The following is a 12,773-nucleotide window of genomic DNA, read 5'->3' as shown; positions in this document are numbered from 1 at the left end:
TGCCACTTCCTTCTTCTCCATTTTCAATATTTCACCTGAATAAGAAACGTGTGGAGAAAACAAAACTCGACTTGCAGTTCATGAGCAAAAAACAGACAAACAATATTACCTATTCCCCAGGCTGGATCCAATGCCCTGAAATACCTTGAAATTTCTAGCTGTTAATAAAAAAGATGAATATGAACAAATATTTCTTATTCTTCTTTCAGTCAGAGTGCTTACATGCACTGAAACCTTCCAAGATGATCTGTTTTCCAATCAGCAGACATACACATTTGTATTATGGGTTTGTTGTTATTATACAACACAAAAGTTATTAAAAATGAGGGAGAAAGTCATTAGGCATCATTTCTATGACAGTTAGAATCAGAATATCTAAAGGCTTGAAAAAAGGTTTATGAGGGGAAAATTGCTAAAGTGTTGACAGAATAAAGTGAGATAGAGTAAGAATAAGAAACTATCCCCATGTGATGTAAACATCCATTAAAATCATGGGAATTCTGAAAGCCCTGGGAAACAAAAAATTTGTTTCCATCACAGTTTAGGAATAGCCACTGCATGCCACATGCCAAGATGATCTTCGTGAGTTTCATTAAAGAAAAGCTTCCAAATGCAGGTGAGACACCCTCAAGGCATATCAGGAAGCACCCAGCAATGCTCAGGGTCAGTCCAATCTGTCACAGCTGTGGTTCAAATTAAGACTAAGCAGATGCAGTGAAACCTTAGCAAAGACAATTTGGAGAGTCTTTGGATCAATGCTGTAGCAAGGTCTCATAAGGTCACTGAAGTTATTGCTTTACAATAGCTCCTGTGTAAGTGCAAGCTCCTAATTAATTGCTTAATTAGTTGTAGGCTGTAGAAACCTGCTAAGAACAATGCCATCTGTGCTACAAGGTCAAGGAATGAGGACACATTCAGCAAAATTATTGAGTGTGTTGTCTTGAATGAAATCCAGAAATCCTAGGCTGGGATGATTACTATTTAAATTAGTCCAAAGGCCCACATGTCTGGGGACACAAAATCCCATCTCCTGGGATATCACACCTAGGAGGATTTTGAATTTACTGTCTGCCATTATCGACACAAGGGAAGGGAAGTACTGGGAGCAGCTGCGAAGCTCTGAACCATGGACAGGGAATTCTCCACCAACTTTTGAGAGGGAAAGTGATTTCTTCCAGATATCCCCCATGAGATGACTGAGAAAGAAAAAATGAAATCTCTTCCAGGATGGTTCCCTGAACAGCCCTGGAAACAAAAGGTTTGGCCTCTCCTACTCCTACCATCACATTTCTGTGCCTCATCCAAGAGATAGGAGCCTTAAGGAGAAGACCCTCATGGTGATATATCTCGTGATGCTGGGATGGATGCTAAGAGAAACTCTCCTTTCTTTTCAGGGAGAAGATGGTTAGTGACTAGAAAGGAAAATTGTTGCAGCCTAATTCTGCAGGATATTGAGTCCTTTTGGTATCCACATGAAGATTTAAGGGCAGGAGCCAGTAACAGTGTAACAGGAGCCAATCTACCTAGGAAATTGCATACCATACAACAGCTTGCAAGTACCTTTGTTTATGAGCAAAGTAAGGAAGTGCTATTACTATCTGGTGCCTTTTATATCTGGAGAGCAGCTCAGAGAGGCCATGACATGAACTACAGGAGTATGTCTATGTATGTGTATGGCATCACACCATTGCTTATTCTCCTTCGGCCGTCCATGTACTAGGGCCTGGGAATTTTGGATAACAACTGTTCTGAGTTTCATTCCTTCCTGTGAACTGCATAATAACAAAGCATTCACTCCAAGGAAGGCAGGATGAGGAATGTGGTGAAGCAGGGACTGTCATTTCCATCTCTTGCTCTGTGCCACGGTCGCTCTTCTTTCACCCCTGGTCTCTCCACTCCTTTTGGAGGAAGCTGAGTTCCTCTGTGAACAAGCAAGGACTTCCATTCACCCAAGCAACCATGAATCTTTCACACTTCATGGAAATAATACAATAAATGTCAAGATGTAGAAACATCATTCATAATTCATTGCTCATCACTCCCCATAATGAATGCATTTTAATACTACACTGGCATGGGGGAAGGGAAAAGAAAGATTTTCACAACAAGAAAAAGTTGGTGTTTTTTCCCCTGAGCACATAAAATACTACATTAGTTTTATTACCAACAGTACATTAAGATCATGTGCCTTGATAGGTGCATTTTAATGTTCTGCCTACCTCCGTGGGTACAGCTGGAGGCAAAGCATCCAGCAAATGCTGTTGTTTAGATTAGGAAAGAGTGTTTGCGAACAATGCAATAATATTAGATAATGAACTAATCTTTCACTTCTTGATGAAAGATTTCAACCACTTTAGGCACAAATGAAACAAGGGCTGGAAGCAGGAGGCCACAGGGACTGGTAAGAGGCAGTGCCAAGGCGCTTATAGATCAATGTAAGAACTATCGAAGCAGGAGAACACCTATCTGTATGCCTCAGGCAGCCTGAATTTCTAGTGGCTGCCTCATGGAAGCTGTTCCTGCTTGGCTCAGTATTTTGTCCAGGATCATGGGAAGCAAATGCAATCTCTCCATTTAATTTAATGGGATGTGTTTATTTCTTGTTGGTCTTGTTGGTCCCCATGGACACCGCCACTAGCAGCAGAAGCCTGTTTTTTACTGTGTTGCCTTCTACTAGGGGGACCTAGTAGGCTCCCATAACACAATTAGTTTTCTATATTTTAGCTTTCATGTGAAGAAACCCTTGCAGTCAGTTGGAAAGTCTATAGGATCACTGTTGGGATGGTCATAGCAACTATTTGCTCCAGAGGAAAACCTCAGAGCATAACCACCAGTGATGCATGCTGCTCAGGCACAACAGCTGAAAACATGGAAGCCACAGAGAGCCTTCTCCCTTCCTATCTCTGCAAATACATTAGTTTATAAAACAGCCACATTCTTGTCTCAGGTTCTGCCTTGCAGTGGGTCCTGAGACTCATCTGTTTTGGTGTTTTTGATACAACAGATAATCCAGTGTGTATTTTAGGCTGAAGAGTATAGCCATTAGTTGTGGGAAGGCAGGATGCAGTTTTCGATACAAACTACACAGCTGCAGATAGGTCCTCATACCTTCCTTTTCAGCTGGTTCTTCTGGCTTATCTCAAAATACCCATATAAAAACTTTATTTCTTTTCTGCTGATGGGAAGTTGGTTAAATCAATGACCAGTTGCGATTGCCTAGCAGGCATCTTTGGATGCCTAGATCATTACATTCATATCTTCCCTTCAAAGAGTTTTTCTGCAGCTCCTTTGAAAGAGATATGTAGATTGTAATCAGAAGTGATCATTTCACTTTGTTGTGCATCCAAACAAAGTAGTAATTCAGTATCACTCACCAAAACAGCTACTGAAAGATGGCGAGCTGTATATCCAAGATTAGAAGGTAGCCCTGAGTACACAGTGTTGATCTCCAAGAAGAAAAAGAATACTTGAACATTCTGCAAACTGATAAAAGGTTAACCTTAATCTTTCCTGTTGAAAACATCTATTCATTTTACCTCTGCATATATTAAACTTCAAATGTGCATGTCTTCTTTCTTTTGTTTTTGTTTTGGAAAAGGGTACTGTCACGGTGTGAGATGAAAGAAAGTTCTATTATATAAACAGCGCTCTTCTTGCCACAGGAGAATTCAAAGGACATAATTTACCACTTGGATGTGAGGATGTTCATCACATCACTGGGCTCCTGCTACAGCCCTTGAAGCAGCATCTAAAGCTTTTTGGCTTTCTTGCCAACTGACAGTTTTCAAGCAGATAGTGGGATGGCCAACAAGGAGGGGGAAAGAGGTCTGTGCTCCATTCCCAGATCTGCAATGGGTCTCTTCTTTTCTCATGCCTTTTTCAGCAGGGGACCTACTAGGATGAAGAGAAGTCCAGATCTGAGTATGGAAATGTGCCAACACATTGCCACTTTTTCCAATCACGCATGACACCTCCCTGCTAGGGCTTGGATGGGAGGAGTGGTCACAGCTACGACTGACATGCCACCTTCTTAAGTACATTTTCTCCCTGCAGTGTGTGTGTGCAGAAGTCTCAGGAGGGCTTGTCCAGCCTCCAAGCATGGGATGCTGCAACCCCAAATACAGGACTGACTTCAGAGCATGCCAAGTCTGTCTTCAAGAAACTATCCATCTTATCACCTCATGATGAATATAGCAAATGTCTGAGAGAGAAACTCTTTAAAGAAAGCATTGGAGAGCCTGCTGGTAACAATTTTGCATTTTCCTTCACTTGGAAAAGCAGGGCACTGAAGCAGTAATCCCTGTGGGAGCTGACTGACACAGCACCATTAACTTATTGAGCTGTGACTGCTGACACCAGGGAGGGAGCTCCTTCTTGGCTCCAGCAGCACCAGAGGTTGCAACAAATAAATAAATAAAGAGGCAAATGCTACACAAGGGCATTTCAAAAACCTCTCTGAGGTGCCCGGAAGAGATTATGTCATCCATAAATGCACCAGGTTTCGTGTCTCAGGGCTTTGCAGGGGTGGAGGATGGTGCTTTGTCTTCCAGGGGGAGATGGTTAACTGCCACTCCACAGCAGCATGGACAACTCCCTACTCTCCTGGAGGCATGCAAAATCATGTTCCCTCTGCTTGTCCTTGGACAGGGAGTATCTACCTCTGTGTTGTCTCTTAGAATATAATTCTTTCTGGACACTCTACGTTCGCAAGTGTGAAAAACAAGTATTTAGCTGGGACATGAGTAGTTTACTAACAAAAGCCCCTCACTGTAATTCTAATTTCCTGTCCATGCTTAAAAAAAACATCCTCTCTTACTAAGCTAAAAAAAATAATAAAAAACCCCACCACTACCTAAGATTAAGATATTGTTTAAACTTTGTGAAAATTGCTTACATGTCAGGGTGCCTGAACCACCAAATCAACTGTTGACCTATCACCCTACTCCTCAGATGCCTCCACCAGATGCCTCTGATTTTGTGGGTAGCACAGATACGCCAGGTTTAGTGGCAGGAGCACAAGTAACCTGTTGCGGGTGCATTATTCTGTGCTGAAACAATATTCACTGTCTCATAAGCCTGTGAAATAATGAGCCAATAGATGAGCAACAAAAATTAACAGCAGGGCAAAAAGAGGATGCCAGGAGGGAATAATGTTTTATACCCTTGGAGCAGAACTCTATTGATATGTCTCTTGGCTCCTGCTGTCTCAGCATAATGTGTGAGGCATAAAAGTCTGACAATGAACAATTCCCATACAAAGCTTGCCATTGTGCAGGATGTTCTTGTTAATAAATAGACCCCTAATCTCTTCACGCATTTCAAGTTGGTGTGTCTTCTGTCCCAAAACTTCCTTGTAATTAAACACCTCCATAATGAATTAAACTCTCTTGGGAATGTTACGTGTGAGCTACCTTTCCAATTATTTAAAATTAGCTTAAGGGCTGAAACGATCAGGCCATTCATTAATCTAATCCCTTTTTTGTAATTGTAGTTCGTGACTTGGAAATGTGACCACAAGATCAAAGGGACAAAGAGGAATGAAGAGGAAATTATACAAGACACTGATAAAGTTCCCTGGCCCAAGACTTGACCCACAGCCCAATGAAATCAGCAGTGCTGACACACAACACTAAATGACCATTTTTTTTGTGCGTGCACAAACATCTCTCTCCTCAGGAGATGTCTACCCCAAAGTGAAAAATCAGCATAAGTCTACCCACACTCTCACCACTGGCTGGAAGCCAACTCCAGCCTGGAAAGCAGAGAATTAGAGAAGCTGGTAGTTAATGAACCCCCCTTCAGAGCACCTATCGTGGTCTGGGGCAGAGCTGGATGCTGGCAGCCCCCTTGGGAATCAATGGGCCACGAGACATGCTCTGCCTCTCTGCTCTGGACTAGATTTTCCTCTCCTCTGAAAAGAGCAAAAGTTGCAAACCTTGAATGTACTGAACCATGTGACAGCCTTTTTGTAAAGCCAAGGGATGTCACCCAAACATCCCAATTCCAGGGCCAGGGGCATCCATTTCAGAGCTGCGCTTCCAAGAACAAGAGACCCAACTCTTTCATGCAGTGCCACGTGTTCCTGGCTATCTCAGTAGGTAGCCAGCCTCTGTCTGTACCTAGGCTGAGAACAGCAGCCATATTATTTAACGCAGGTTGTGCTGCTCAGTATTTGCTACCATCCTCTGCCCTGCAAATCTGCCATCTGCCTGCTGGGAGCAAAGGAAGGAGCACGGCCAGGCAGCCAGCAGTGACCTTCTGCACACCTGCCCTGTTGAATACAGCCTCCTCTGTGCCCTGGCCACACACATCAACTGCATGCCCCATGGGCTCTGCTGGCCTGGGGCGTTATCCTCCAAACACTTGAGACTCAGCTGTGAAAGGGAGAGCTCCAGCCCCACACAAAGCAAGTCTGGTGGTGTGATGCGTCACACTGTTGTCCTGTCTCATGCCTCTTCTAGCTGAGACGGGGTCTAGGAGCTGGATTTCTAATGAATATTCAACAGATAACACCTGGATGTTATTTTTCTGTCCTTTTCAGCAGTGGCTAAATGTCAAAATTTGATGCAGAAAAACAAAGAATGTGAAATACATTCACGCGTGTTGAGCATCTAATCTCTGTCTTTTATTAAGTTCATACTGTCTTCTCCCTCCCAGTGGAGACACGAACATTGTCGCTCTCTTCTATCTGGCAACCACAGTAACATGTCAAAATAAAGTTTTTTTCAAAGCCACTATCTCTGAAAATGGGATAGAAGATAACCAAATGGCCCAGAAGTTATCATGAAGAAAGACAAGCTGCTCTTCTGGTTTATCGTGTATGCCTTGTGCCAAAGCAAACGCAAGAGAAAAGTGCACAAGTCCCTTCTTTTCTGCAAAGGCAATCCAAGCGATGATATTTTGAGCTGTGCCATTCAAACAGTCCATGGATTGTGGGAATAATTACGGAGCCGTGCAGCCCTCAATCACTGCACGAGGGAATTAATTGCCACACAGAGTAACCATGGCAGACAGGAAGCGATTGCTCTCATGTGCTTGGATTGCAGTCTGCTGCCTGCCAGACCACACGTGCTGCCAAGGAGGAGAGCAGGGCCGGGGTTTGGAGGCTCTTTAAGCACCTAAGCATGCAGAAAACTGTCCGGTGGGATTTTTCATGTGCGTGCCTATGCCTCCTGAAAATCCCACTAAACCTGTCCTGGCATTTGTCAGCCTGAGAAAGCCAGCAGACACCTGGCTCCTGCTGCTTGCGGGAGAATCAAGGAATGAGCAGCCAATGAAAATTTACATTGGCAGAAACAGGGAGGTTCAGCAGGAAGGATTTAGGGGAATGCAAAGAGATTATGCTGTTTGCAGGCTAGGAAAACCTTCCTGCTGGTCAGAGATGACTCCATGGAATGGAGTTATTTTATTTTAAATTATTTATTTATTTATTTATTTATTTTATTATTGTTATTCTATTAATACAAAATTAATAGAGGAGGTGTTGTACCTGCTATTGTTTCTGCTCTGGCCCAGATGGAGTCTCTTGGATGCTTTGGTGGGGAGGTACCAGGGGTGATGGACTCCCCATGACCCACATCCCACAGCAAAGCAAGGACAAAGGAAAGCTTATTCACACTAGCTCAGACTTAAGTTTCTGGTCATGTATTTCTTTTGAAAGACGGGAAAAAAAATTGTGCCAAGGTGTTGCCCTCTTTCCTAAAAGTAGACACTTGGAGAAAAAGAGGTCCCAGACAAAAAGGCCTTGCAGAATTACCAACCCCAACTAAGCTTGACAGGCCCTTATAACTTGTCTGATAGGATTAATGGTAAACTTGGCAAGACCAAAATATTTTTTAAGTTTCTTTCTCTGACTTATGAGGCTTCAGAATTACTTAGAATCTACAAATCTAAAAACTTCTGTAAAAATAAAAAATAAATAGGGTCTTGCATAACCCCAGAGGGTGGAGATTTTAAAAACAAACAAACAACAGAAGCAACAACAACAACAACAAAAATAAAACAAAAACAAAAAAACATAATGAGTTTTTTTTTGTTTGTTTTGATCAAACACTTTGGTGAAAGGCATATGATATTTACACATTCCTCTGCAAAGGTTTCCATGCAAACTACATGAAAAAGCTGATTGAGCCCTTTAGACTAGACTATAAACTGTCCAAAAAAATCACAATCACAAAAAATCACACAGTCAGTTTGTAGAAAAATAGAAAATTATCCAATATACACTGTCAACTGAAAAATCAGAGTACTAGGAAATGTTACCCCTCCTAAGCAGTTACCCTAAAACCATGTCTCTGGAGAGGTTGCCTGTATGGCTCATGTGAATGAAGCCCCTACTCTTTAGCTGCAGGTTAGCTGGGGTTGCCCAAGGAACCCAGGAACCATTTAATGGGATGTCAGAGTGACCAGGCAGACAACCTGTGCCAGTGGGGTGGTGGGACACCCACCCAATTTCACCATCCCTCCCAGCACTGGGACGATGAAAAGCAGGGACTCACAGCTTTGGTTGGGATAGGAGGATCACTAGGCAATGCCCTGTCCATGAAAACCAGATACCCCGATAGCAAGGAACAGCTTTTTGCTCTTGTAGTGTGCATTTCTGAGCCCAGTGCTCCTCCTTGCTGGCTCAGACAGACCCGATGTACATCTTCATTTCCACCACGTGGGCAGACCCTGCACAGCTGCACCGTTCAGTGCAGATGGCTTTCAAGAAGCCTTAAGTCAGCAGCACGTTGGCAAAAGCCTCCAGTCCCACACAGAGCGGAAATAGCTCCTGGCGGAAGCACATTGCATTTATGGAGCGTGGGGAAAATTAATCTTTCTGTTCATACAGAGCATCTGTGAAACCTTACAACACCGATCCTTGTACAATTCTTTTGCACAGTGACACAGACATATGCAGCGTAAACGTACTGCTGGGTGCTGTGGGATTAAACCCTTTTAATTGAGCTGCAGTGCAAATGTATCTTTAGCAAATCAGGCCTAGATCTGCTGATATATTGAACATCTAAAGGAGCCCAGTTTTATATAAAGAAAAAAAAAAAAGATTGTCGCAGGTGCCAAATCCTGGCACAAAGAATGCAGCCTCCATCTCTGCAGTTCCTATGTGCCACAGTTTTTTCCCAGACTGGGCCTTTTTGTCAAACTACCCAGGAGACTTTTGAAACTTCAAAAAGGGTTGGAATGCAAGTACCAAGTTTTGATCTTTAGGTACAGTTCTGATATTTGACAAAGGATGGGGAATGTTAGCCTGCCATTACATGTTAACAAGGGAGCTCAAATGTTATTCAGGAGCTCAAGTTAAAAGATCTCCATAAATAGAAGCTGCACGCTAACAGGACATAATGTTTTACTACCTCACATATAAAAGATCATTCTGAATGCTACCTCGTTTCATTAGCCCTCTCACCTTGTTTTTTAAAGGAGGAAATTAAATGAAGAGAACTGTCCTCATCCATCATTAAGCCCAGCAGTTTCAGAAACATCCCATTAACACTTCGCTGTGCTTCAGTCACCCACATGGGAAGCTCCAGGACTCAAACCAGCAAGTCCCTGGTCCTAACACCCAGTTGGGAAGAGACCATCAAAACATACTGTAAAGGCAGTCTCTCCTCCTCCGAATACATTTTCTTCCCTGCCTTCACAAGACTTTCCCACCTTGCTCATGCTCCTATCAAGGCAGCAGAGTCTTACGGGGTCATGCAGGCCCCTGGGATCAGATCACAGCTATTATGATGTCTTGTCCTTCGTATGCTGGCTCTCAGCACATTAGCTTCTCAGCCAAGCTGCTTTTTAGTACTTTAGTATGTTGTTAGTTTTGCATTTATTGAGCTGCACTGGGCTTTCACTATTTGGATAAATCCAGCTAGCAGTCCCCAGGCCTCCCAAAGGAATGCTACTGCAGGAAATTAATGAATGCACTGTTTTCCCCAACACAGTGCAAATACAGTGCCAGTGATGCCATACTCAGAACCCTTCCTTTGCTGCAGCTTTGGTGAAAAATCCTGCCTTGTCCAAGTACCAAAGTGTGTATGGTTTCCTCCCAATTCCTTACTTTGTGCTGTCATCATCATCAGGCAAATCCCCTGACCCAAACTTGAGAAATCAATAGCACTCAGACAAGGAAACCTACTATTTTCCACTGGACAAACTTTAATTGTCTCAGAGGCTTTAAAGTTCAATGATAGACCATTTAAATTAAAACAAAACAAAACAAAACAAAATAAACAAACAAACAAATAACCAACAGTCATACCTTGTCTCTTTATTTGATATTAAAGGGCAGGATTCTTCAGACCTGAAGTGCCTGCTCTGTTTTGACATATACGCCATGCTGGTAGATGTGTAGAGCAGGCAGATAAGAAAGGCAGGCAAGAGGGTGAATGATTTTGGTGCTGCAGAGCACAGAGTGTAGTTCCAATAGGCACTGCTACCACCAGCAGATAGAAATACAAGCGAATGTTTCCTTGCAGTCACTGATGAGACTTCTAGTGTGACTTTCTGTCATGTTACATTTTCTGCCCTGCTGGGAAACTCAATAATTACTCTGCAGGCACTTCTGAAGACATATTTGTCGAAACAAATGATGGGGCATTAGGTGGTTGTTAGGCACAGGCTGGAAACAGCAAGCCTGTCTCAGGAAGGAAACAAAACCAAAACACCATTGCTTCTCTGGTAAAAACTACTTCTATATTAGTATTGGACAAAAAGAAGAGACTGAGCAATTTTTCAGTGGGAAAGGAAATACTTTCCTGGAAAGCAAATCTGCTTCTGTAGAACAGAAATGAATTTCTACTCCTGTTTTTCTTTTCCAGATGATCAGCTTAGGAACCACTAAATTATTTTACCCAATGGGAAATCTGAATGTTCGATATAGCAAGGGTGTTTTCCACTCAAAATTTGTATACAGAGAAAATCCCTAGCTGTACTTTGGTCAATGGAACCTGACCATTGTCAATTAAAACCTAGTATATTTTGTCGATCCGTTGCTCACTAAAATATCTCACAAGACTACCACTACCACCACAGAGACATAGCAAGGTGGAGAACAGTGTCTCACGCATACACACGACTCTGTTTAACCACCTCCCACCACCATGAGAGGGTGTCTTGACCACGTGTGTCTTGGTGAACTTTCCTTGCCAGTGTGGGATAATAGCTACTCTGTGGATGCAAAATTAATAATTAGCAGGATATACTTTAGCATTACCTCATGAGACAGGTAAAAGGCAGCAATTCCCAGTGGCCAGAAACAGCAGAGCATGGAGAACACAGTGAGGCCGAGATGGTCTCTTGGTGGCATCATCAGGAAATTGTCTTCGCTTTCGGTGTCACTTGAGTAATCGCTCTGGAATAGGAACGGAGAGAGAAATGTAGAAGTGCTGGCTAATTATATCATTATTTCTCCTCCACCATGGGCCAAGGCCGTGATCATCTGCCCATAAAACTCTCACCAGTCACCCCAGGGCATTTCCTGGAAGACAGGCCTCTAGCACTCATGGTGGAGGCTTCTGGTGTCCCACCCTGGGTTCCCTACCATGCACAGGGCCACTTCTGGGGGCATTTGCACCCTGTTCTTCAGGGTCTGTGCACCCATTCTGCTCTGTTATGGCCTAACAGTGACAGGACCACAGGAGTTGGCATGTCCTCCTGCAGCGTCCACTCCTGATGGTGACATGTAGGAGTGGACACTGTGGCCATGGCATATCCCCCTCCCTGCCCTCCAGAAGTGGCCACAAAGGAATGAATCTCCTGCTTTAGAAGCAGCCTGAGGGGAGGCTGAGAGGCTGAAACCCTTTCATCTACCCCCAGATTAAACAGGAGTGAAGTGGGAGCTCAGCTCAGAGGCATGGTGTTATATCTGCAAGTTGTAGGTTGGGATTGGATCTGCTCTGCCATCATGAAAGCTTGGTGAAAGCACCCCCAGCCCGGTGCCACGGTCAGTCCTCTTGTTCTCTCCTACTGCATGAACACCACTGGTGTCCTCCTTACTAATACCAGGGGATTCCCCACTCCTTATTTCACAGCCTCTACCACTCTCCCGTGAACTAGAAGGCAAGAAATGAGAAATGATCAGAGATTTTGAATAGAAGAGAGATAGAAGAGAGCCTGTTCTCTGGTTGCTTCTTCCTCACATGCAGGGAGTCCACATGCAACAACAGGCACTGAGGCCGTGGTTATTCCAGAATTTGGAGTAAGAGCTTTGGTGCAAGAAGGGTCCCACAAAGTTTTTAAGTCACCCTGGGAGCACCTCCAGTCTGAGATGAGGTGGCTGAAAATCTTCTCAAAAATCTTCTGGGGTTTCTTGTTCTTTACTGATTGTAGGAGAAATGCTGTGCAGTACTTAATGAAATAAAGACACTGAAAGATGTCATATTTAGAAACTTGTCCTTCTGTGCATGGGTCCTGTGCCTGGCCTTTTAGCCAAAACAAGTGCTAAACTGATATTCTTCCACCAGTGAGTTATAACCTAGAAATTCCTGAACAGACTGCTAGGTGTCCAAGATGAAAATGAAATCATATGCAAAGGGGTAAGTTTCTAAATGACAGCCGACTACTAGTGAGCCACGATTAAGAAGGACCCAGAAAATACAGGCAGCCTAATGATATTTGAAAGACTTAGCATCAGATAAAGCATTTACTTCCTGAACCAACTCATTTGGGAAACAGACAGGTGAGCTGACCCATTGCTTGCTAAGACGGACAGACCACTTTCAGAGGAATTGCTGGCAAACACTGACCACAGACCAGAGAGGCCTGGGCTGTGGGAGGGA

The 12,773-nt window shown here is 43.5% G+C and overlaps 1 protein-coding gene across 4 annotated transcripts in view; it reads right to left on the bottom strand.

Annotated features, from left to right (window-relative positions):
* SYNDIG1 (synapse differentiation inducing 1) overlaps window positions 1–12,773 on the bottom strand; it is a 104,317-nt gene that overhangs the window by 67,293 nt on the left and 24,251 nt on the right. For 3 of the 4 annotated variants that reach the window (XM_040553651.1, XM_040553654.1, XM_040553653.1), the window contains exon 3: window positions 11,210–11,347. In XM_040553651.1, coding sequence (XP_040409585.1) covers window positions 11,210–11,347 — 138 coding nt within the window. Of the gene's footprint in view, window positions 1–10,249; window positions 10,523–11,209; window positions 11,348–12,773 lie in introns of those variants that run through there. The other variant, XM_040553652.1, reaches the window with a different exon arrangement.

The sequence above is a fragment of the Cygnus olor genome, chromosome 3, assembly GCF_009769625.2.
Source record: "Cygnus olor isolate bCygOlo1 chromosome 3, bCygOlo1.pri.v2, whole genome shotgun sequence".
Taxonomy (NCBI): Eukaryota; Metazoa; Chordata; class Aves; order Anseriformes; family Anatidae; genus Cygnus; species Cygnus olor.
The sequence above is the reverse complement of the archived record's forward strand: the minus strand, read 5'-3'. Positions and strand labels throughout refer to the sequence as shown.